General features: G+C 36.6%; 1 protein-coding gene across 1 annotated transcript in view; it reads right to left on the bottom strand.

Moving 5' to 3' along the window:
- PARD3 (par-3 family cell polarity regulator) overlaps positions 1 to 25,775 on the bottom strand; it is a 435,432-nt gene that overhangs the window by 196,495 nt on the left and 213,162 nt on the right. The window contains exons 7-11 of the mRNA XM_021389241.1: positions 23,367 to 23,458; positions 20,624 to 20,707; positions 12,366 to 12,491; positions 10,765 to 11,147; positions 69 to 208 (exon numbers count right to left, since the gene is read on the bottom strand). Of these exons, the coding sequence (XP_021244916.1) occupies positions 69 to 208; positions 10,765 to 11,147; positions 12,366 to 12,491; positions 20,624 to 20,707; positions 23,367 to 23,458 (825 nt within the window). The remainder of the gene's footprint in view (positions 1 to 68; positions 209 to 10,764; positions 11,148 to 12,365; positions 12,492 to 20,623; positions 20,708 to 23,366; positions 23,459 to 25,775) is intronic.

Below are 25,775 nucleotides of genomic sequence, written 5' to 3'. Positions count from 1 at the left end.
TTGAGAGCTTTTAAAGTGAACTACTCTTTAGGTTCATGACAAAACATAGACATGCAATGCATCTTCACCTCAATTAAACGGTCTCCAGCTTTTAGTCTCCCATCTTGAATAGCTGCACCTCTCGGAAGGATGTTTTTCACATAAATTGGAGCAGAGCCACCAATTGGAACATCTCTCGAAGTAATGCTAAATCCCAGGCCTTCTGTACCTGCATAAAGAACATAGAATATTACTTGTTAAAATGCATTTTTTATATTTTATATTGTATTTTAATTTCATTCAGGAGAATGTATGCATATCTGACTGATACAATCCATGAAAAAATATATATAAGACATAATATTTACTGTTCAGAAGAGGGGGAAAAAAGCACAATATAACTGAAGTACTGACTGTTGGCACAGGTGGCTTAGCAGGCCCTCCATGTACATCACTGTTCTGATGATTTCCAAGTCACTGCCATACTTCCAACTTTCTCTTTCAGATTAGATGAGTGACAAGGAGCCAGAACAAAGCATATCTGATGTCCTGTCACTGCCTTCCCCCATGATAATCTGGATATTGTCAATAATCCCCTCTTTTTCTATTGCAACTCTTTCAGCAAGTCCTTAAACATGAGGGCACAGGGCTTTCTTAGCTCTCATATGGACACTGGCACGAATGGGGAGAACTGTAACTTCGTGGTCTCATTCCTTCTGCTCCAAGACCTCAGGCTGTTCTGTCAGCAACTCCTCTGCCTCATGGTCTTCTGGCCTGGCTCTTGGCAAATCCCACACATGCAGTGCCACACAGCAATGTGCTACCTGGTGGGCAGGGCCAGGCCAGGAGGTTGTGCTGTGCACTATGGCAGTTGACAGCACTTAGCTGAGGCAGACTGAAGCAAAATGGAGACCTCTAAGATGACCTGGAGAAATTTGCAAGGGAGTCCCGTCCATATGGCAAACGAGTCCTGCTCGTACCTTGGTCCCTGGAGCGTACCTCATGGGAATACCCCAGCAGAAATGGGACTTGCAAGAAGGGAGGACAAAGAGAAGTCTTTTCTACCATGTGAAAAGCTCATTTGCGATCTTCCCTCTGAAGCAATCCATTCAAAGTTATTAACAATCTTTGAAACTCTAGGTTGAAGTCCCTGCAACATTACACATCAGATCAGGTCCATTCAGAACACTTAACCGAGCATGAAAAGCAGACAGACATTCAATCAAGAGCCTCCAGAGTGGCAGCATCTACAGCTTCAATATGAAACACCTCAGAAGTTGTCAAAAAATGTCTACAGTTCAAGTTCGCTAGGTGGGCATACACATGACCAATCTAGATTTAGATTTTAGATTTTTACACTTTACCCTGACCTACTTAGGCAACTTACAGTTAGCTCTCAGCCATATCAGTTTTACCTGAGGTTCTTTCCACATGCATAGTTATGGTCCCTAAAAGTTGCACAACATAGCATATGTATAAAATCATGGGGACAGTCACTGATTTTATACAACAGTCCTCAGCCTGGATCCTCTGGGAAGCTGAGTGCATCCTGTGTGAAAGACACACAGAATTACTTCAGGTTAAAGCTCAATTAATTTTGGCCTTAATCTTCCCCATGTTCATTTGCTAAGTCAATTTTTCTATTAAGCAGGTTAGTATTCACACATGTGAAAAGGAAGGAAGAGTCTAATGTAGTCAGTATCAGCCTACATACATATTCCTGAAATTTGCACAATCATATTTGACTAAAATATAGTACAACATAATTTGTTATGAAGAAGTTGACACAGGTGATGGGGGGCTTCAGGAAGCACAACCTTTTAAAGTCTTCATCTTGAAAGTATCTAAGTCCTAATTTACCCACAGCAAGTGCGTGCAGCTCAGATGGTTCAGGAAATTTGAATCAGTTCCAAATTCAATGACACAACTTCCCTTCCTTATGTCTGCAGCATTCAAGATAGATGAAAAAACTGATATTTGAATTTGAAAGTCTTCAGTCATTTTCAGACTGATATAAAATTTATCAGTGCTATTACATACAGATGAAAAAATGTTAGATCTCTTAACATCCATATTTTACTTTGGAGACCTCACAATTTTAATGATGCTTCAAACATTCATAGATCTCTTTAGCTCCTCACGACATGTGAAAATGATCTATAAAAGTGAAAGGTTGGGGTTTTTTTAAGTAGCATCTCAGCTTTTTATGGAATTTATCTCTTCCTTAATTTAAGGATCTGTGTTGAATACTGCTGTTCAAATACATGTTTTGTGTGCTAAGATTTCTAAAGCAATATCAGAACGTGATAGCATGCTCAGGACAATATTTCATTATTAATAAGCTTAATTCCCACAGCTTGATCATGGTGTCATTACAGATGCCTGGTTCACACACTCCACTTTAAAACCCCACAGAAAAAAACAGAAGTTGAAATGTTCACATTACAAATGTGCACAGGATATAAGCTTGGACTGTGGCATTTTCTGCTGTCAAATCTTCAGAAAGCCTTTACCAAAGTGAGAAGAATGCCAAAAATGCACACTGACTGAGTCCAGACATTAGCAGAATAAAATTCTAATTACTCATTTCTGTGGAAGGAGGGGGTTTGACCAGGATTCATTCTGCTCTACTGCTTTCTACAGCTTTGTAGGAGGCTGCTTTTGGCTGTCATTTTCAGCTGGCTTTTTCACAGCTTCACTAGGCTATTGGTGTTCGAGAGCTGCCCTTAGTTGGATAATGCAGCTTCACAAAGTGCAATGCTTAATTGTATTTATATTAGGACTGACAAGACAGGGAGATAAATGGATATGTTTGACTATGGCAAAAATAAATGATTTTAGTGACTGGACTGATCTGAAGCTTTTTTTTTTTCTTTCCCTTTTTATACACAAAATTAATTCAGTTATCCCAACTCCATGCATTTCAGTTGTCCCATTAACAGCAATGGATATAGTATCTAAGCATCTCCCTGTTGCTAAAATGTATTTAGTTCTGAGGATGTAAAATTGTGAGGTAGAGTAACAAGCTAACTGTGAAAACATGCCATAGACCCCTCTGATATCTCTGACATAGAATAAAAAAGCCTTAAAATGGGAGAAAATGGACACATTCAGGCCAAACCAGAACAAGAGGTAGAAAAAAAAGAAATTTCCATCTTTTTGAAAACACAAGAGTCATTCTATTCAAAGCTAGGAGCTTTAGCTTGCACGGTCTAGATTATCTAAACTATGTTCAACTTAATCTCTTAGAGTTTTCGAAATCAATGACAGTAGAAGACATCTTCCTCTCTCTATAGCTGTCATCTCTGACAACTATCAAATTACACCAAGTGATAATAACGTTTAAAAATTACCCACTAATTTGTGTAATGCAAATTCTTAGATTCCTTTTGATAAATCAGCAGCTCTCTCGACAAGTTAGAGCTCCCCTTTTCTCTTGAATGCTATTCTGAACACACCTCCTAAGGTCACATTACCTGAGAGAGCTCAGCCAGCTCTGACCTGAAGACAAAGAAGTTCTAGGTGAATAAAAAGGGCAGTGGCAATAGCAAAGCAGCTGTATTGTACAAACAGAATAGAGGCAGATTTGATGCTTCAGCTGGTGCTTTGGAGGAAATTGGTTCTATTAGCAATAAGATATGGAAAAAGAAAAAATCCTTCACGGAATTCATTAAACATATGTTCAAAAAGAACACTATCTTCTTATTTGGAATTAGTATGATCATAAACTGACAGGATGTTAAAGCAATTTTTAAACCTTACTGGAGATTGCTAGATTTTCTGTTATCTCCCAGTGAAGAAGTGTTTAATTTCTCACTAATGCTACACTTATCTTCTAGACTGTAGGAAGAGCATCTGGAGTAATATTTCTCGTTTTCTAAGACTCCTCTGCATCAAAAATTGTGCAGTCCTCAACAGCAGATCTAAATTCTCTGGAGCAAAATGGGCCACTGGGGAGAGATACTGTCAGAACACAAGACAAAAAGCAGTCATATCCTCAACACTGTTTCCAGTGCTTTCATGTCACTTTCTAAAGGACATTAATTCAGAGACTGAACAAGGAACATCTGAAAGACCTATACTGTCTACTAATTACTGTACTTCTCTTGCAGTATCTTCCTCTTCAGGAGTGTAAGCAGAGCTCAAGTTATTCGTGCTCCTCTTTCTCCTCTAATTTAAGAAAATGTACATGAGTACTCAGGTGCTTCCACAAAGTTCTCCCTCCATTTAAAAAATAATCTCACCTTTAAAACATTTTTATTAAATCATTTGATAATGAGACAATTGGGCAATTTGCCAGTACCTATGCAAGAGACGCAGAAAAAAATTTACAACATCCTAAATAAGGAAAATCCATGTAGGTGAACAGTTTTCAGATGGAATAAAGGTTTCTAAAGGAAAATATGGACAAATAACACAATCTCATTTTCATGAAATAATAAGGGATATTGGTTACACATATCAACAGTCTGTGACACAAAGTAGTTTAAACAACGGAATTACAGAATAAAACATTTCCACTTAATGAAAGTATTGGATTACGAAAATATCAACTACAAGGAGAGAGATAACATTACAACCAAACTAACTAGAAGGGCTGAGCATTTAGTGACAATAATCACAGTAAACACTCTCTTTCCAAGCACTTCAAATCCCTGTTTTTTCACCATGGACTGTTTCTTGAGATCTTTTTCACTATGGATCTGTTTCTTGAGATGGATGGATGATTCCCAAAATAATTTTCCTACTATTTTACCCTGGAAAGTAGTTTTTGTTAAGGACTGAACCTCATGCAAGAATTGAACAGAAAATATGTTCTCCTCATCATTAGGGGCTTCAATAATCTAACCAAGACCATTTTAGATAATTCCTGAAAAGTTATTTTACTGCCTCTAATTTAAGCCCCATATTTTCAGAATATCAGCATAATTGTACATGTAAATGACTGTTTATAAGTCTGTCCCTTAGCTGTCTATAATATTGCTGCAGCCACACACCCAAACAATGCAAATAATTGCATGTCCATTTTTATGCAGTTGCATGGATTGGAATATTCTTCCTGTTTTTTTTAGACTTCTAGTAAATAATGATCAGAAGTGTGAAAAAAAATGGAAAGGTGAAACTTGATGCAGATTATTCTTCTTCAGGGGCTAGTAATGCCAAAAATTATTTGCTTCACTTCTGAATCATACTTCTCAAGGTCACTTAAACAATTTAGGAATCTACTACACTTGAGAAGTGACAAATACCACTACTGCATCTCAAAAGAAATTCTAAAATCAGCCTGTTTCTCAGAGAACACTTCAATCATTTCAAAAGAAATTTTAAATAAAAATTTAAAATGTCAGTTCAAAGTCTGGCTGAAAAAACTGTGTGGCAAAACAAGAGAATATGATGAAAAATGCATGTAAATCTGTACAGTTCAGATACACAATGCAGGATAACTTAATAGTCAAGTTTAGGATTCCATCTTTTATGCTGCACTGTATAAACCATTTAACACAAGTAAAACAAGTGATTTACTATACATGTGCTTTACTCGAGACCAAATATGATGTGATTTTAGAACATTTTAGCTAGAAGGGACCTAAAAAGATCAAGTCCAATGGCCTGACCACTTCATTGCTAACCAAGTTAAAGCGTATTTTTAAGGGCATTATCCAAACGCCACTGGAACACTGACAGGCATGGGGCATAAGCCACTGACCTCTCTAGGAAGCCTGTTCCAGTGTTTGACCATCCACAAGGTAAAAAAATTTTTTCCTGAGTCCAGTCTGAACCCCCTGGTGCATTTCTGTGCTGCTCCCATCCTGCCATCAGTTCCCAGGCGCAGAGCCCAGCACCTCCCTCTGCTTCCCCTCTTCAGGGAGCTGCAGAGAGCAGTGAGGTCATCTCTTGGCCTCCTTTTCTCCAGGCTGGACAGCCCACATAACCTCAGCCCTTCCTCAGAGGACATGCCTTCCCGCCCTGTGACCAGTTTTGTTGCCCTCTGGACACACTCAATATCTTAATATCCTTACATTTTAGATATTTAATATCTTATTTATATTTTAATTTAGCATATTTACAAGATATTCATGGCAACTCATTTGTGTCTCTAATGATTTCTGTCACACTGCATAGTGCCCAGGCACCTGGTAGGTCTTGCAGTGTTAAGCTTGGCTCTGTTACATGAGGCAACATTAACAACCACAGAAGGGAGAACAAGCAAATGGGGATCCAAAAGGAAACCGAAAAGCAAGAAGTCTTGTAATTCTCCTCACATATAAAATTTACACATTTTTCTCTGTTGTGCACTGAGGTGCCTCCTTCACACCTAAGCATCTCCTAGAACACAGCTACGAGGCCCTTTCTGTGATGGACCTGGCAATTCCTACAGCTTTCTGGCTGTAAGGTGGTCCTTTACTTTTATCACTTAGTTCTTTCTCTTGAAGCTACAATATTTTGTAAGAGATAAATAGTCTTTGGGCCATGGCTGGCAGTTAAGCTGTGCTCTGGAAGCAGGGAGATATGGACTAAGCCCAATTGCACTGAATACTTCAAAGAGAAATCAGGGAAATATTTGGTGAAACTCGAATCACAGAATCACAGGAGATGGAAGGAATCTCAAGAGACAATTGACTCCTGCTCAATTGCTTGCTAAAACAGAGACTCTACAATAGGTCACACAAGTAGGTATCCAGACGGTTCTTGAAGAACTCCATAGAAGGAGACTCCACAACCTCTCTGGGCAACCTGTTCCAGTGCTCTGTCACCCTTAGTGTAAAGAAGTTCTTCTATATGTTAGTATGGAACTACCTGTGTACAAGTTTTATACCATTACTCATTGTCCTATCGCTTCATACCACCTAGAAGAGCCTGGCCTCATCCATTTGCCTCCCACCTACCTTTAGATATTTATAAACAGTTATCAGATTCCCTCTCAGTCTTCTTTTCCCCAGGCTGAACAGACCCGGGCTACTCAGTCTTTCCTCATACAGGAGATGCTCCAGGCCCTTTATCATCTTTGTGGCCCTCCACTGGACTCTTTCTAGGAGATCCCTGTCTTTTTCAAACTGGGGAGCCCAGAACTGGACACAGTATTCTAAATGTGGCCTCACCAGGACAGAGTAGAGGGAGAGGATCACCTCCCTCAACCTGCTGGCCATGCTCATTTTAATGTACTCCAGGATACCACCGGCCTTCTTGGCAAAAGGGCAAACTGCTCACTCATGGCCAACCAGTTGTCCACCAGGACCCCCAGATCCTTCTCCACAGAGATCATCTCCAGCAAGTCATCCCCTAACCTGTACTGATGTATGCAGTTATTCCTCCCTGTGTGCAAGACTCCACACTGGCTCCTGTTAAACCTCATTGGGTTCTTCCATGCCCAAGACAGAAAAGAATCAACTTAGAAAACAAGAGCTCAGATTTGACATTTTAGCTAAAGAACCATATATTTAATTTATCCAGACAAAAAATGTAGTTATAGATAGACATGATTCAACACAGTGAGTATTATAATATTTAAGGGCAATCAAATTTGAGGAAGCTAATTTAAAGATTGAGTACTTCAGGCTTTTCTTAGAACAGTGATGTAAAAAAACCAGTACATGTGAAATCTGATTAATACAATGTCCAACTGAAAAGCAGTCTTTTGAATGCTTTAGTGAGCATCAGGCTAAATGCCACAAGTGCTCAGAGTCTGAGCCTTAGAATCCTTTGTTAAATGATAGGTAATTTATTATTTATAAGTGCTGGTCTAAATTTCTCTCTCAACTGTATTGGCTCTTGCAGAAAAACAAAAAAAATCACTCTGGAACTGTACTTTTGTATATGAGATCAAAATTTGTCCTGACACAGAGTGTTATATCAGTGATCTTATTTTCTCTATACATTAGCTGCTAAGAACGTCTTTATTTGTATGTACTTACTACAATTTTACACCAAAAATATATATAAACAGGGTGGCTGTCACCTCTTGTGCTATCTTAATTTGTGTGAACTATTAAGCCGGATTGTTATACACCCTTAATAGCATTCGAATATCAGTAATAAACCCTACATCTATACGCTAAAAGTTCAGGCCCTGACCTTTAAGAAAAGATAAACAGATATCCATTTTCATTTAGAAAAGCCAACAAACATTCTGCATTGACTGAAACATATGACTGACCTTCTCTTCTGACTTTATTAAACTGCTAAATCCTATGAAAGTTCAGGTTATTTTAAAATGCCAAAACAGCAATAAATATTAAGAAATCATAATTACAGAAGCACATTCTGTAGGGCTATCTTATTGTGTCATTTTCTATAATATAGCTCATACAATATATAGAAACACAGATGTAATAAAGCTCTCTCTATATTGAAAAGGAGTCAATTCTCATATACTACATCATTAACTAGAATACCCAGGTTAAATAAAAAGTGAATTTCAAGATGAAGCTTGAATATGGTCAATGTACATTTTTTGATTTAATGATGATAATTGGTGAAATAACTGCTGCCTGTTAGCCACAAAGAAAGCACATTTGTTAAGTCTCCATAAAGCTTGTGTTATTACAATATTCTTCATTAGAAACAATTTGAAACCATCAACATCCTTGTTGTACTTGTGTTTGTAACAAACTACTTGGGGTATACTTAATTGTTTTACTTTAATTGTTATTAAACAAATTAATACATTTATGTTCACAGAGTGATCAAATGAAAGCCAAAATGGGAGGCCTTGCAGTGGATATTAACACATTGTTAATTCTTCTCACAGTGGATCCTAACACATCAAAGACAGCAATGATATAAAAGTACTCTTCTTTATGCACAGATATTTATTTTTTTAATATCATCATGCATAAAAAACAGAACACTAAATAGTTTCTGTCTCTCTCTCCACAATCTGAACTAGGTGCCATGTCTGCAAATGTATTACTCTCATATAAGGAACAATAAGAGCAAACATTCCCTGCAAACATCTGAGATACACTTTAGATATAGGTTTTAAAGCTTTTATTAGCATAAGAGACACCCAATTTTTCTGGAGTGAACTAGATGTTAAAGTATCTTGTAGATCACTTTCCATCAGCAGGTAGCACACATCTCCTCCTCTCCAAAACCATCTAAAATACTGGTGCTAGCAAAGCTATTACAGAACTTGGGGGAGTAGTTATCGATGAAGTATTATCCAGTGCAAGAGGAACAAAATGTAAACTCACATCACAGTCAAAGAATCCATAATATATCAAAATTACATTCTCTTATCGCTTACTTCACCTTTTGTGCAAAAATATTGTTGTCCAATATTCCACATTCATTTGTTGATGCTTTTAAATTATATTAAAACTGCACTTACACTCCTGGCTAAGAATTATTTTATGTAAAGTCCAAATAATATTTCTATAGGCTTCCAGTGGACAAAAAAAATAGGTAAAAATCTGCAGTGACTGAGAGCTTACTTGTAAGCACAGCAATTCCTTACTCAGCTAATAGCAAAACGTTTTTCCAAGCAGGCTGACTTGAGCTGATGGCCTCAAGTATTTCTTGAAGGAGCATCAACAACAGAAGCAAACTGTCAACTCAACCTTATGTCATCTGAGTTTGTGGAGCTTAAAATTCAGCAACCATAAAGAAGCAATCTGGTAGTTCATGTGAAGTTCATAGAAAAGAAAGCATTATGATAATGTGTCAAGTAGCCTGGCACCTGTGAAACTAAAATCTCTACCATTCAATGCATTGTCTTTGATACCTTTCTACTAAAACAACAATTAAGCATTATCAACACTAGGAAAACACAATACCTAGGGGGAAAACAAAGTTCACGAAGAATACTGTCACACAGGTAAACTTTTTGCTGCATAATGTAAATACTGTTCTTGTTCCTGGAGACAAAATTATACCTACCCTAAACATGCTTATTTTAATATCACAGAGCTTGCAGAATGCATAATCTTTTAAAAACCATTTATCAAGAGGTAAGAAATACTTGCAACTAAATGACATTTTACAGTAATTTAAACAATCTTAAAAGCATCTAGATGGTAACTATATAAAAATACCAAACTTTCTCACTCCGGGCATTTAACATATGATAAAAATACCATTGCATCTACATGCAGTATATACACACAAGACAGATGTCAAGATAAGCATGCACCACTTTCTTCTCTGCTCTTAAACAGTTTCTCACCCTTACCGAAATTACATCAGATAGGAAATATCATATTTCATCTCTATGGTTTAAACAACAACTTTCACATCCCAGTGGATTTAAAAAAACATGCTAGCTAGAACCGAGAAAGCCCGTATTACCAACTCAGTTCAATAGACTTTTAGAATCTAACAGTAAAACTATAATTTGAAAAGTCATGCTAACTGTAAAGTTCAGAAATACACAGAAAATACAGAAAATTTAGAATATATAGAAAATATACAGAAATTACAGAACATAGCCCTTTTTAGCTTATTTACTTTTGTTAGTTAAATAGTTCTTCACTCCCTGGGTCTTAGCCAACAGAAGCTGTAGAACCCATGGCACCTTTCTTTTTTAGTTAACAGGAAACAAAAAGCCCTCTTAAAAATGGTCTTTTGTAAATATGTTGCACACACTGAATGCAAGGAAAGACTGCTGCTGGGGACAACACAACCATTTGGCTTGAGAACATGAGTAGTATCTGTGTTTCAGAAATAAATCCATTGCTGTTCCTATGCTACTGCAAAGTGCCATGCCTAATATAATGGCACTGGACACAAGGACATACACTACACCGATATATCTCACAGTATATGAGAAATGCACTGGTGCCTTACCTTTTCTCAGTTGTATACTGAGCCTCTTCCCTATCTTTTTGGTGTTATACCCGCTGTTCGCAGTGGAGGTGAGAACTTTCTGAGGTGATGGTACCAGGCCCGATGGTGGTTTCCCTGATGAATTCACACTATGAGGTAGCTGCGAGTAGGACTCTGTCTGATCAGACTGGTTACCCGCTCTAGACATTCTTTGTAACGTGTGAAGTCCAGAATTGTGAATATTTTTGCTGTCGGTATACTGGGAATCGGGGCTGAACCGATTGGAATAGTACATGTTCTTCTCACTTTGGGACAATTGCTCGTACTGTTCTTTATTTGCTGCAGGGACCACGTGGAACCAAATGAATGGTGTACGCATGGCTTGGCGAAACATATGCTGTGCTCTAGGTTTCAAAATGAACAGAAAATTAGCAAATTAGGACTGGCAGACTACAAGACATTATAAGCATAATTGCTGATGTTTAATAAGCAACATGAGCTGACAGACACATAGCAGAAATTCAGACATAAAGTATAAAACCTGAATCTGTTCATTAGTCTTCTTTTTTTGCTTTTTGCTAAGGTTTACTGCCTTAGAGTAACACAATGGTTAAGTATGCTTAAAAACTCATATTCCAAATACTTAGAAAAGCAAAAATTTTAACCACAATCTTGAAAGGCAGATTGTTCTATGGCAGGATTACAGTGTACTTTTTACTTTGAACCTTGATAATTGTTTCTTCAGATACAGTAATTGCAGTGATGACAGAATTATTGGAATGAAAATTACACTTTATACAAAGACTAAGTCATAAACAGACATTGGGCATTAGGTCATGATGTGAAACACACAAAATGAAAAAGTCTCCTCAGGCTTAAATTTTGACTCAGAATCTCAGAGCATATGGAGATAAGGTGCTTTTCACCATGTAGTAAAGAGGTCATGTTCCAATAAAGGATACAGATATGAGGAAAGCATTTCAAATGAATATTAAAGTACAGGACACTCAGCCTAAATGACATTCTTCTGACTCTCAACATATGTAAGCTTTCAGAACAATATTATCATCTTTAAAATCAGCCATTTTCTGAATACTTCTTTTCTGCTTTCTCTTTTAATTATGTGTGTGTGACCTACAAACTGATTTCAGTGTTAAAAGTCTTTCTCATTCACCATTTCAGGATTTTACCAACTTCAGACTTCCACTACGCAAAAATTTATGTTGTCTTAAACTTCTCCAGAAAATTCCTCTATATAGTCCCTTTAGTTTCCACACACAAAACTACAATTATTTTTAAGATGTTACAAAATAAAGCCTCTGTGTTCTTTGCATATATTGAAGATGATGTACTACAAGTATAAGAGCAAAAATCTTCATGATAAACAGTTTGTCAATGTAAGAAGGCAAAGTCTGTTATGTTCAAAACCACAGCAAAAAGAATAAAAAGGGAACTGTGTACATTCTAATGACAACAGCTATCTTGAATTTTTGTACTATGGCTACTTTGGTCCAAATCAAGCTCAGATAACTTTTTCTTAAATACTATATTGCCTCAAACTACTGCATGGTGCAGTGCTAACAATTAAATAACAAAATGTATCATGCAGTAAGTAAACTTACTGTTCAAATCTCCTATTCCGAAGATCTCCATCGTTAATCCTGACAATACAATCATTCTCACAAAAAAGGTTTTCTTGTTCAGCTTTTCCACCTTTCTCCAGCCGCTTTACTAGTAGCCCCAGGGTTCTGGAACATTAAGATTACAAGTGATTACAGTTCTAACAGTTTGCAGTATATAAAATCATATTGACTTTATATTGAATCATAATCATTATAGAAACTAAATTTTAAAACATCTTCATGAGTAGGATACCAGTGTTTCAAATAATTTACAAGCATTACCTGAATTATTATCCATGAAACAAAGACCCTAGGTGAAACAAGCATGTCATTTAAGAGTATAAAACGAGCAGTGAGTGTGACAACATCAGAGCTATTGTTGCGAAAGGTATCAGAAGAGTAGAACTTGGCTCCAAGAAGTTCCATGCACATCTGACAGCCATCATCTTTTCTAATGGTTAACTGAAGTTGAACAAGTTCAACTTAAAATTTGAATTTCTGAATTAGCAGAGTACGACAGCCATTCATTACTGCCCCTGTGCAAGTGAAATGTGGGATCATCTCATGCATTCATTGTAAACCTAAACTTTTCTTGCAAGACAGCAAAGAGTAAACTAAAAATAAAAACATAAATGTCATTTTTAATTCAGCATATTATCTTAGATGAATTGGTTCAGTAATAACTGAAAACAATTACCATTTGATAGCTTCTGTGCAATGAGTTGATCACCTCTCCTTAGTGCTTATGTACATTGTCATCTTGCTGACATTCATTGAAAGAAAATACAAATAAATGTTCAGCCTGAAAATATGAAATGGATCCTGAAGAGGGAATTTCTGAAGTACTGGTAGGTCTGTATGAAAAGTCAGTGATATTTCAATACATGAACTGTCATTTTGAAGAAGAATTAAATCTTTGGGATTATTCTTGCATCCACACTGCATTTGTGTTTTGTTTGTTTGTGTGTTTCTTTTTAAAATCAGCTTTATACTGAAATCGCACAGGATGTATTAGAGGGTCAAATTCACAGCATCCAAGTTAACCCTTAGCTGCATGACAGGAATTGCAAGATCACAATATGCCTTTTAGAACAAAACTTACAACAAACATAGCACTGCAGTTCACACATACCTCAAAGAAAATGAGCAGTCAGGGATGATTAAAAGGACTCCTTGTGCACTCAAAAGTTAGATGTGCACTTGAGCACTTCATCAAATGGGTTAGAATAGCAAAATTAACTTTGTCTTCCACTTTAAATTCTTCTTTTCTCAAGATACCACCAGCATATGCAAGACATTTATTTCACAGAACAGTCATGCTTTCTCTTGTACAAGCCAGATGAAGGAGTAAAAGAAACAATTTTTTTTTGTATTTCCACTTTGGAACCTCCTATAGACATTAAGGCATGATGCTGAAAGGATCTGTACATGTAAACAGACTCTGAGAAAAACAACATAAATCATTTTGACAACACAAATCATCAAACTAAGACTGAATTAGACACTAACATTTAACTGATACTCTTCTGTCTTCAGCTGATATGGTATATTTTACAAACACCTACCATACTGCATACCTAATCTTCAACTGCACAGGTCCCATCAGTGGCAAACCTTCACCACCCTCATTTGGTTCCCAATGGACAGCAGTCCATGGGTGCAGTCACTGATGCTAACCGTGATAGGACTTGACTTTAGCTCAGCTGTCACAATAAGCAATCTGTTTCTTTGCAATAACAACAGCAAACACAATGATCAGAAACATTCCATCAAGCTAAAGCATCATTTCTATAGAATCCAAGCATTTCAGAAAATGTTTGGAAACCCAAATAGATACTAGTGAGTATCTAGTCCTATCCTTCCCTATTTCAAATTGATATACTCTGGGTTTGGAAAATTCCACCTCTTGTAGACTTCTTCCAACAACCCAGCATCTCCCTTAAAAAAAAAAAAAAAAAAAAAAAAAGTGTTTTTCTAAGCAAAAACCTAGCTGGTAGTCACCTAGACAGTGAAACACTTTCACATTTTAGGATATGATCCAGGAAGTATTGTTTAGATGGTTTTAGGTGGTCTACTGTTTGCAGTTCCCACAATCTTGTAACAGCGTGCATGAAAAAAAACATTAAGAGTCCATAGCAATCAAACAGTAGCTTAATGATCAAGTTGTACTGCAGTAATTCTGCTAAAATTTGTTGATTTGTTGAGGAATTGTCACAGGAAGCAAAACACAGAAGAAAGTTTTTAAATGTTCATCCCTTTTTACTTCTATTCACTACTATATAAGCTTTGAATACAATCCCAGGCTTTTTTTGTCACCACAAATTTTAGGAAACAAAACTTTACGCATTATGTTTTAAGTTTCAGAAAGAACTAAAATAATATCTATGAATGTCATTGATAAAAGTATTTCTATTTCTCTAAGAAAAAGACAAATACTTGTGTGACTTCACTACATTAGTTTTATCAGAATTACAGTTTTGATACGTTTAAAACTGATGTTTAGAAAACAAATTTGCTACTTTTTCACATGTAAATGGTTGAATTTCACTGGGAAAATAATGTGGGTAGAGCCCACAATGTGAAGTTACTGAAGATGTATCTCTAAAAGGGAAAGAGCAATCAAATATCAAAAATGAGAACATGATGTTTGAGAGAAAAGCACCACAGTATTTGAGGGAGGAGAGGACAGGACTGTGTCTGCTCTTCCTTTTCTCTCACTTCATGCCCAACAGCAGTTTCATGTGAGAGTGCCCACTATAGTGCCCACAGACAGTTCAGAATTTGGATGTGGACACATTGGTTAAATGACAGCACACATAGTAACTGCTAAAGACCTTTTGTTTGTATGGCTATAGGTCAGAAGTGTCAAGATATTAACATAGTAGATATCAAAACATTTTACATAAACTACAATACTCAAAGTTAACATTGTGGTAATTATCCACTATGCAAAATGCTATGATTACTTCATCGTAACATCTGCACATACTTGTGAATACAAGGCAATTGGTCTATTAATGGCTTTTGCATAGCATTTTTCTAGAAAAATAATTTTCTACTCATTTGCATTCTAAAGTAATATTAATAAATTATTAATGCAAGCCACATCGTTATGCATGGTTTCTCATTTCTTAAATTTAATTCACCTATCTACATCCTTGAATCTAGTAGAAATTGTACTAATCTTTAACCAATGGTAATGTAACACATAAGTGAGCTACCAGTCAAAATTGCAAATAATCTTGTTAAACAAAGGCTACGAGTTCTCCTAATGCAACATAGCACATCTCAGACACACCATATGGTGCTCATGAGGAATTTTCTTTCTAACAAATGGTAGAGCTAGCCTAACTGAGGCACGTAAAGCTGAGGACACTGAGAACAGATCCAAGGCTGGATGAGCAGCCTGCCTCAGATCTGAAACCAGGATCTTCACAATGTCCAACTTTTCATTTATTTTTTTTTTTTTAAGAGACACGTGGATCAAAATTCCTTTTAGACACCATTCTGAAAACAATCTCCTGAACATGATTTAGGAGAGTAAATTCTCCTAGAACTTGCAGAAAATGTACATACCTGAAAATTCTAGTACCAAAATTTCCTACATTATTTCTTCAGCATATTTTTGTAAGATGTTGGAATTTTACTCTAAAAAAGGCATTACAGGAATTCATGTTTGTTATTGCAGTGAGTGCAGAGAAATGGAGTGGATCTGATACGGCAAACAAAACTAATTGGATTTGTTTCCCTGCCACATGGTCCCAGCATTAACTCTGATAAGTTGAGATGTAGCTCTACTACAGTTTCCGTATTACCTTTTCTACATTAGGAAAGCATACAAATATTGAAATGCTGCAGATGAATCTAGTCTAAAATACCCAAACCAGTATATATATATTTGTTTGAATGCAACAATGTAGCATACAATTTTATGGATGCATTTGCATTTGCTTAATCTTTTCAGTTAAAGTTGGTAAATACGTTCTTCAACATAAGTACTGGAGTTACATGTGTGAACCTCTGCGCTCTGCAAACACACAGGAAGACTGCAACCCTACAGGAACAATAATTCTAAATGGAAATTTGGTTGCTGTGCTGTTTTATTCTAGCATTAGCTGATATGGGGACAGAACAGAAACAGTATCAAAGTATGGAGCTCTAGCTTAGTATTTGTTTTAAATATATAATTGGGAATGTAAACAGCTTAGATTATATTAGCATTTGCACCACTGTATTTCCACAAGGTTCATTACTCTAATTATACAATTAAAATAAACTCAGCTACATGAGTTAACATTTCAGTTCTAAATACAAATTACAACCAATGATAAAACTAGAAGTAAGTGGCAACTGTTTTATTGACATCTAAATTGCCTGAGTTTTCTGAGTAGATCTTTGAAATTGTGAACTCCCCACATGCCACCCAGCTGTATGGAAATGATGATAATTTGTCATAATAAAAACTGACAGTATAAATACATGAGAGTAATAAAAATATGATTTTGAACATCCAGAAGACAATTCAGCCATCAATGCCCATTGCATGTACACGCTGAAGTTATTTACCTATTACCTACAAACTAACAAATATAATCAAATCAGACAGAACAGAAAATAACCAATTTAGATGTCTATGTAAAGTCAGTAACATGAAAGGGCAAAAACTAGATTAAGGGACAAAAATAATGATTGATACAAAAGCAGATGCGTAGTAGCTTCCCACAAACCACGCGACATTGAAAGAGCTCAGAGATGTGCTACGGGAACACCAGTATGGTGCAAATTTCCTGAGAGCAGAAGGTCTGAGTCAGCAAATCAGCTTGTTTGCTCAAGTTAAATTATCATGGCTGATCAATGCTAAATTGCACATAAACTTCTTTGCACAACATTTACGTCACCAAGCGACTGCAGGACACTAAAATAACTTTATCAGCTTTCATGCCTGAAGTCCGGAATCAATTTCCAATCTTTGGCAACTACTCCTCAGCATCTCAGCTTGAATACAACTTCAAATTAAGTTTATGTAACTTTTAAAAGGATGAGATCAGACAAAGAAAGCCTTGAATTCAGCTAAAAGAGTGAGGGAATTTACATTTACTCCACAGGAATCTTTTCCCAGTGGCTACTTTTGAGACTTAAAAGGCTGGAAATGCAGAAGAAGAAGGTAACACATACCTACTAGATGATCAAATACAATAGGATTGTTAGAAAGACACCTTGAAGGTGGTTTGAAGGAATCTCAGCATACACAATAGCCATTAGATGTGACTTTAGTTTTCTTTGTGTCTTGAGCAAAAGAACAAAACTTTTACAGTGAAATACAAACTCAATCATAAGCTCTAGAAAATAAATAGCACTTCTACTATAAAGCATGAAAATAAGAGAACTACAGAACAGAAAAATGTGTAACTATTTTCTAGTACAGGGATTGTGTATATATCAATTTTTAATGGATTTGTTTTTATATTTTTTTAATAAAGTTTGTTAACTTTGTGACTTAAACTGACAAGAAAATCAGTCTCTTATTTTTCCCATCCTTCTCATACTTCCTTAATATTCTTAATCTGTGTTTTTAGTTATATATCCTAAATGTCCTAAGTATTTCTAGCTGCCAGGTTTTAGAAGTATGGTTTATCTTGGATTCCTTGGCATGTTTTGATAGCAAGGACAGCAGGCAAAACCTCACAGAATCAGTGCTCTGCACCAAAATAACATCTGATACTTCTTAATGGCAGTGCTTTCCTAGGTTTTCCAGGTGAATACCCAAATCCTTTTCTATTTTTTTTTTATAACATAGACTTTCACAGTAGTCTTGGGACTATGGAGCTTTCCCCACTGTTATTCACAGAGACTTCTGATGTTATTTCATATATTCCTTGTGTCAGCTGAACCTCCTTTCAGAGAAAGATATGGCAAAGGTTCAGCAACTGTACAGAGCTTGAGAAGATTTCAAAGACTCTTAAAAGTAGAAAAGGTAACCTCATGGTGAATAATGATATTTTTAAGCGTGCAGAGATCTCGATGCAACCTCATTTATACATCAACATAGCCTCCTCCATCATCCAGGATTGCTCAAATGTTAGATTTCCAAAAACCTGAGTGCTTTCTCTCTGAGCACCTAATTTCTTCTGTAATTTTGCACAGATTGAGAATTTCTTTCTGTTTTTCTCTCATTCTTCTCATTCTTTTCCTCTCTGCTCCTCTCTTTACCTAAATACTTCTGTGCTCGCTTTCTATTTTCTCTTTCTTTCTGCATTCATTTTCAAGCCTCCTATTGTGCTTACCACTTCATTTGTACCATTGCAAAAAATGTGCAAGCAGATTTTGTAAACAAAACCTTTATCTCCACAAATTTCAAGCCATAAGGTGATGAATATGTATACCCCTCCTCTCTTTTGACAAGGTGAACAAACTGTTACCTAAAGCATATGATCAAAAGGGCCAATAAAGGACAGATGGATTTGTAGAGGTAAAAACAGACAGATAATAAGCAAATGAAAGTATGATCATGTCTTTATAAATCAACAGTACTTATTCCAGAGAATAACCGAGAGAGTTTTATTTTTCATTAAGGAAAATATCTCCTTTTTTTTCCAGTAGAGATAATTAGTAGCATACACATAGATAAGGAAGAGATCCTTACAAATTTTGTTCAAGATCAAAAGTCAATACAGAAGACAGATTCTTACTCCAGATCCAAGCCTTCCACAAAAGAGCCAAATATTTTCTCAAAATAAAGAAAGAACATAAATGTGGCACATACTTTTTAAAGATTTGGGGTGCTTACTTTCTTTGCTCTGGTAGAAGGCCCCTACTGACTGCATATGGGAAAGGGGAAAATCAGTATAGTTTTACACTTCTAAAATGTATCGTTTTAATAACCATTGCTTATTTGAGTAACATTTTCAAAATGCAATGAAAGGAACTGGAAGAAAAGAATTGAAAGTACAGCAATTGAACACCAAATAGATGAAAAACATGGTGGGCAAATAGAATAGGAGGTATACTAAGCAGATACATCAGATCTTTTCTTTCTGAGCATCTTTATTGACTTTAGTTTTGTTTCTTTATGTTTTTATTGAGCAGATCCCTTGCTCAAATAAGTGTGCTCAATGCAGCATAGAGCAGTGCTCTGCAGCCAGGGAAGGGACAAAGAGCAGCTGTGTGCTGGAGTGGGAAAGAAGTGGGCAGAAGTGCATCGGCTCTTCCTCCAAATCTACCACTACACAGGAAGCATGGGAAAAGTGCTTTGTAAACAGTGAGGTCCTCTACAACTCTGGCTGATCCCCCACCATCTGAAGCCATGGACACAAGCATCTCTCCCCACCAGCTTTTTCAGCTCCGAGTGGCACACAGCTCTCTAGAGTGGCAGACCCTCCTGTCCCCAAATGATGGAGGAAGCAGGAGACAGCTGCTGGGAGAATGAAAAAGTCAAGGTAGGTCAGAGCACTGGTGAAGCTGCAACAAAATAAAATTTGCTTCTATTGGTGATGATTTTTTTTTCAACATACATAAAAGCTTCGAATCCACCACTAATTGCTGTGATAGTAAAGCTATTTTTCTGAGACTATGTTAATGTTTTGATTAAAGACCCTAAATGCTAAATCTCTACCAATGTAAGCATTAGAGGTGATGCATTGTGTTTACTATTATAATCCCCTCAATGATTTTTTTAAAGTAGACTATTTTCTTTGCACTTTTTTAAAAACCATCCCAGCTCTAGTAATTCCAGCTTCTGAGTTAATCAAAACAGGTTAACCTTCCCCCAAAACATAATGTTTCAACTTTTTTTGCTATGTATTTTTAACTCCAGCAGATGGGACAATACCAAATATCAAAAGAATGATGATTGTTTTTTCTTCCACTCTTATCAAATGCAGACGCAGGAAGCCTCTGGTTTAGACTGCTGTTATTTTGGAACATGTGGCTATGAACAGTCAGTGGGGAAATGCTGCCTAAATATCCACCTGAACTAAAGGAGCAGATTATAATTTATAAGGGCCCAAAGGGAAACATCCTAATACCTCAGTTTTCCATGGGATAACATTACAATCCTGCAATTCTAACTCATTTTAAGCAGAACATTTACATTATAGGATACAGTCGGTAAACTTGCATTTCTTCCTTTCTTAATCAGTGAGGCTTCCTTTTATATTCAATATTCCACATAAACCAAATGCACACAGTACAAGAATTAACATAACTAAGATAAAACACAGGAAGTTATGATTCAATTAAAATCCTACACGATACGTTACCTTCCACCTCGGGCACTGAAAGGCACTACATGGATTCCCAAAGGCCCACCGTCGTTGGAGACTTCTACGAGCTTTACCATATCACTGTGAGACAACGATGAATGAGGGAATATGAACATGTACCGTGAATGAACCAAAAAACCCAACAGAAACATACACAGAAAAACAAAAACATTCCAAAAATTACGTCATGGTGATGAAAGCATCATTGAATGCTACATACCTGAATAGTAATCTGATGGCATGAAAGGAAATCAATCATCAAAAATAGTTTGATTAATAAAACAAGTGAAAATCAAAGCAACTGATACTTAGTTTGCTATATCAAAATAATCATCACATGCGTATTGTTCTGTTTCTTCCTTATTATAAATTTAACTGTTTGCATGACCGAACAGAAATATCTTAAGTATCACATACAATTTTTCCCCTGAAAGCTAAATCTGATCATAACAGTAGCATGCTTTATTTGTTTATTTTAGGGAGACCCAATTCCAAGCATTAATATTTGTCTTTACAAAACTACTCCATAATTAAATGAGGATTGTTAAATTTATAATTCTTTAAGTTCTTCTGCTTTTACAACAAATTTATTAGCTTTATTGTGTCGCCGTTTTGTTTATTGAAAGCTTGCTGTGTCTATAACTCCTTAGGAGAAAAAGTTTCCCCTTTAAGATGTATCTATAACATTCCCAAAAAAACCATGTCCTCCTGAAGCCACCATCCACTTAGTTTTCAATTTTACCTTCTTTCAGCAACAGGTATAAGTGAAAGAGGAAAGCACGAGTTCAGAAAACATATGTGCAAAGATTCTAGAAATAAATTTGGATCAAATCTACTGATGATTTTGAAACTTGCGCACAGCTGGAAAGGTGGAGCATAGCCCATAGACTCTGAAGAGTTATAAATACCCAGATGAGAAAATAATGCACAAAGGCCAAACCTCTCAGTAAATCTGGAAGTGTCAGATCTGATTGAAAGCCACAATGTAAATTTGTGACTTATGCCTCTCTCAAGCATTACATACTTTTTCCATGTTTCCTGGCACTATATATATGTATATAATGCATACACACATCTTTGAGAAGCTTGTTTCTCATAAGCATACAAGTCAAATTTAATCTAGAAATGGAACAAAGAGCAATGCCCTGTGATAGCAGTAAAAGATTTTCTGTTCCCTTCAATAGGCTCTTGATCATATGGTGGCACACCACAAAAACTTGTAGTGCTTAATCTGGAACCTGAGAGTAACCAGACCACATGCTGTTAGGAAGTCAACAAAAATTTTGAAATCCACTGTGTTTTACATTTCTTCCACATTTTTGTTTAATTTTAAGGTAAGTTTTATGCTTGTTTTATGCCACATTTTGTGTCTGTTTTAAACTTATTTTTTAAATGACCCAATGGAAATTCTCTAACTCCATTGTTTAGCTCAAGGAAGTATTAAAAGTGTGGGAGAGCTGAGAGACAGCAGCCAAAAAAAAGTGTTATTTTTCAGTCTTGGACAAGCATTTTAGGATTGATTGTACTACAGGACTTGGCAATGTTTTCTGTCCCAGTCTGTGTATCAGCTAATTTTGTTTCTTTCTCACTGTACACTAAGGCTACATTTTCATTAACTTTCATGCAAAACAAGCATCAAGCAACGTCTCCCTACCCTGAAGACATTCTAAAAGTCATCTATTACTACTGGTATACCTATGGCCCCCTACAATCAACTTTTTTTCTCACTTTCCTGTTACAGGAAAGAAAAAAAAAAGAAAAAAAAATAACAACTGAGGGCTGAGGAAGAGAAAAACTAAATTCATGTGATTCACCCAGAACAGGCCTACGCAGAAGAACAGGCTAAAGAAAAGACCAGTTTTCACAGCCAGACTACACTATTTAACTTGTTCTACTGCTTGAGCCAGTATCTTTCCTTTTTTCTAATATATACACTTAAGGCCTATGCACTCATTTTTCTTCTACTGTTTTTCTTCCAAAACTACATTCCAAATTCAAATCTTAAAAGTGGAAAATGAAAAGAAATGGCCCCTTCCTAAGAGATGTTGTTTCAATTCTGCATCTCACACAGATTTTCTCATAAGTTTGCACCAAGTACTTCAAACAAATATACAAAGAAGTATGATATCAAAACAGGAAAGGATGAGGCTATGTACAATGCAAGGCCAATGAGTTAATTAAAAGCAACACCAAGAAGTATTAAATTCGACAGAAGTTCCATAAATTCTATTTAGCAAGCAGTTTTTGAAATTACAGGAGATGTTGCAAATGGAATGGAGTAAACTCAGCAGGTATTGTTTAATAGATGTCACCATTTGACTATGCAACTCCTGTGACCCCACACGCCTTCCAAGCAGACTGTGAACAGTTCACAGGTAATAAGATTTTCCCCCTTGAAATTCCTGTCTGTTAATTTATTTGCACTACCACTGACCCAATTCCTTCCACAAAGTTTTCAGAGTTCCACCAAATAAGCATCTTCTTTGAGGCAGAAAATCAGCACATAGCATCAGCACTTAGAAACGTTAAGTGCCCAGTGTTTATCCTTGACACAGGATTTTTTAAGTTTCTTAAAAACTGCCTTGAAAGGGTGTGTGAAGCAAATTGTTTAAAAACAAAACTACACATGACCTAATAAAAGGCTGCCCCGCTTTCTTAAGAGCAAGTCCTGAGGTTTTTGCAAGTCTATGTTCAGTCTTAAAAGTCATCATTAAAACAATGTGTTCTGCCAGTAACTTACTCCAGGGAAAAATTGGTAGTGTTCTCCAAGCCAGTGTCTGCGTGTCCAACAGGCTCAACTCTGCTGCTGTCCTCCTCTGTTCGATCTTCATCCTAGGTTTTAAGTAGGATAAAATCTCATAAATCTGCATTTAATAATTTCATTTATTGTAATAATGACAGTATCTCATTTTCAAATGATGGCTGTTACAAAAATTGAAGTGGAAATATGTGCTTCCACAACTGACAAAAACCTTTTTGGATGCTGTCTGAAATTTTTGTAAATTGTTTTCATCACTGTATGCTCTTTTGTAATAATAGTCAGTTTTATATCTTAACTTTGCTATATGTACAGAAGGTACAGAAGCTATCACGGGCAATATCTGTTTGGAAGGCATGTGAGCTGGGACAGAAAGGCAGCTGACAGCCAGCAGCGTGGGTGCAATCTCCCTCAGAGCTCTTTCTGGGCTGATCGCTGGGAATTCAGCTGAATGCATGAGGCAGCTCACCAAGGCTCATTTGCAAAACCACTAGACGAAGTTTTGGCTTGTGTAATTCCACTAAGTACCAAGACCTCTTTAAACATTTTATCACAGGACTTTATTCATGGCATGCCATGAATGGCTGACCTCAGGGAGTTACACAAGGCTCTAATGATAAGCAATTGATTTTATTTTTAATTTGACTTTCCAAAAAGTCATAAAACATAATTTTAATGTCAAAATTGAGAATGCTGTACTGTCAAATTTAGATCAGGGTAATTCAAGGACAACCAGTAAGATGATCTACAACCCCTCTTATACCTCAGTTGCTCATTAGAAGCTTATGGTTTAATTACTTGTGTGACCAAACCAAAAATAATACAACATGTGAACAGCAGGATTCAAACACAGATTCTAGAGTCAGAGCCATCAAGTCAGAAAAATAACAAGTGATAGGTTATGAGTTCAGCACACAGAGTCAGACATTATATTAAATTATTGAAGAGATATTAAAGAAAGGCAGAGACACTTGGTAATGTCCAACTGACATTTCCACTGAGAGTCTGCAAAAGCAGGAGGCTGGATGCATCAGGCTTCCATGAGCTGTAGCTACGCCTTGTGCATCCCAGGAAGAAGCACAATGCGTGAAGCTGCGATGCTTGAAGACTGATGATCCTGTGTTTTGAGAGGCTTTAATGCGCACTTCTTCGTCATCCATCTCTGCTAAGTACTAGGCAAATAATACATTTCAAAGGTTAACCAGCATCTTGAACCTGCCTAGAACTGCATTACGAACGCAAACAACAACTCAAAATAAAATATATTCCATATAGTAGAAGTTGCTTATAAACCCACTATAAATGATAACCTGTACATTAAGAAACATGACATTAGTTATGCCTACATTTCTGTTTAGTAACTCCAGATGAAGCTCTGTATGTACAACTGATACAAAGAATAAAGACTAAAAATAAACAAATGTTCAAATATCCAATTCAATTATAAGGTTAAATGCAGTTTGCAAAAAAAAAATATAGAAAGGGAAACCATAACATTGCAGTTTTCCCTTAAAAAGAGGTATTACACCCTGTTTCATATAGCACATTACAGATCCCTGTTGTCATGGGTTTCTCGTTTCGAAGTGAGGGACACAGGTGATTACAGAGACCTATTTAAGTATTTATGTTGCACTGGAGCTATTATCTGTAAGTTTAAAATCAGAATTACTAAAAAAATATGATTTTGAATCACAGATATACTAAGAGGTCATCCTAAATGTTATTTTGTTAATGCAGTATTTGAGGCAATTTTCCATGCTGGCTTTCAAGCAAACATACAATGAGCACACATCTGAGAAGAGACTGAAATAGCATCCTTCCTATTAGTAGATACACCTTCACTAACAACAATAACAAAAACTCTGTCTTTATGTTGTGATATTTTGGCAAACACATGTATGTATTTACAACAGCAGCATCATTCACCTAGCACTCCTTGAGTTCTACACATTAGCATCCTTCAGTCCCCTATGTGTTTCCCTTGATATTTTAGAGTCTGTAAAAAACCTCCCCTTGCTCTACCCACTTTCCAGGGCCCTTCTTTGGACTTGCCCTTGGCAGACTGACTTCTGAAGTCCTCCTGGGTTACACCCTCTGTGCACAACACTAGCTAAATCCTTGTGGAAATCTTTCCTCCTAGTCCTGTGTCCTTGCTTTCACTCCCAGAGTCTCCCCATGTCAGCTCACACCCAAGCCTCTCACTTGTTGCACATCCCATTTTCCTTCTGTCAGTCCTACCTTGTACTGCAGAGGTTACTTCTGCCACCCTCCTGCCCAACCTGGGGTGCAGCCACAACCAACTCACCTGCCCACTGCCCAACTGTAATTTTCAAAATTAGGACATGACACATCAAAAACTGCGAACCAAAAGCTAAGTTAAACAGACTCTAT

The sequence above is a fragment of the Numida meleagris genome, chromosome 2, assembly GCF_002078875.1.
Source record: "Numida meleagris isolate 19003 breed g44 Domestic line chromosome 2, NumMel1.0, whole genome shotgun sequence".
Lineage (NCBI taxonomy): Eukaryota > Metazoa > Chordata > Aves > Galliformes > Numididae > Numida > Numida meleagris.
This window is presented reverse-complemented; position numbering and strand designations above follow the sequence as displayed.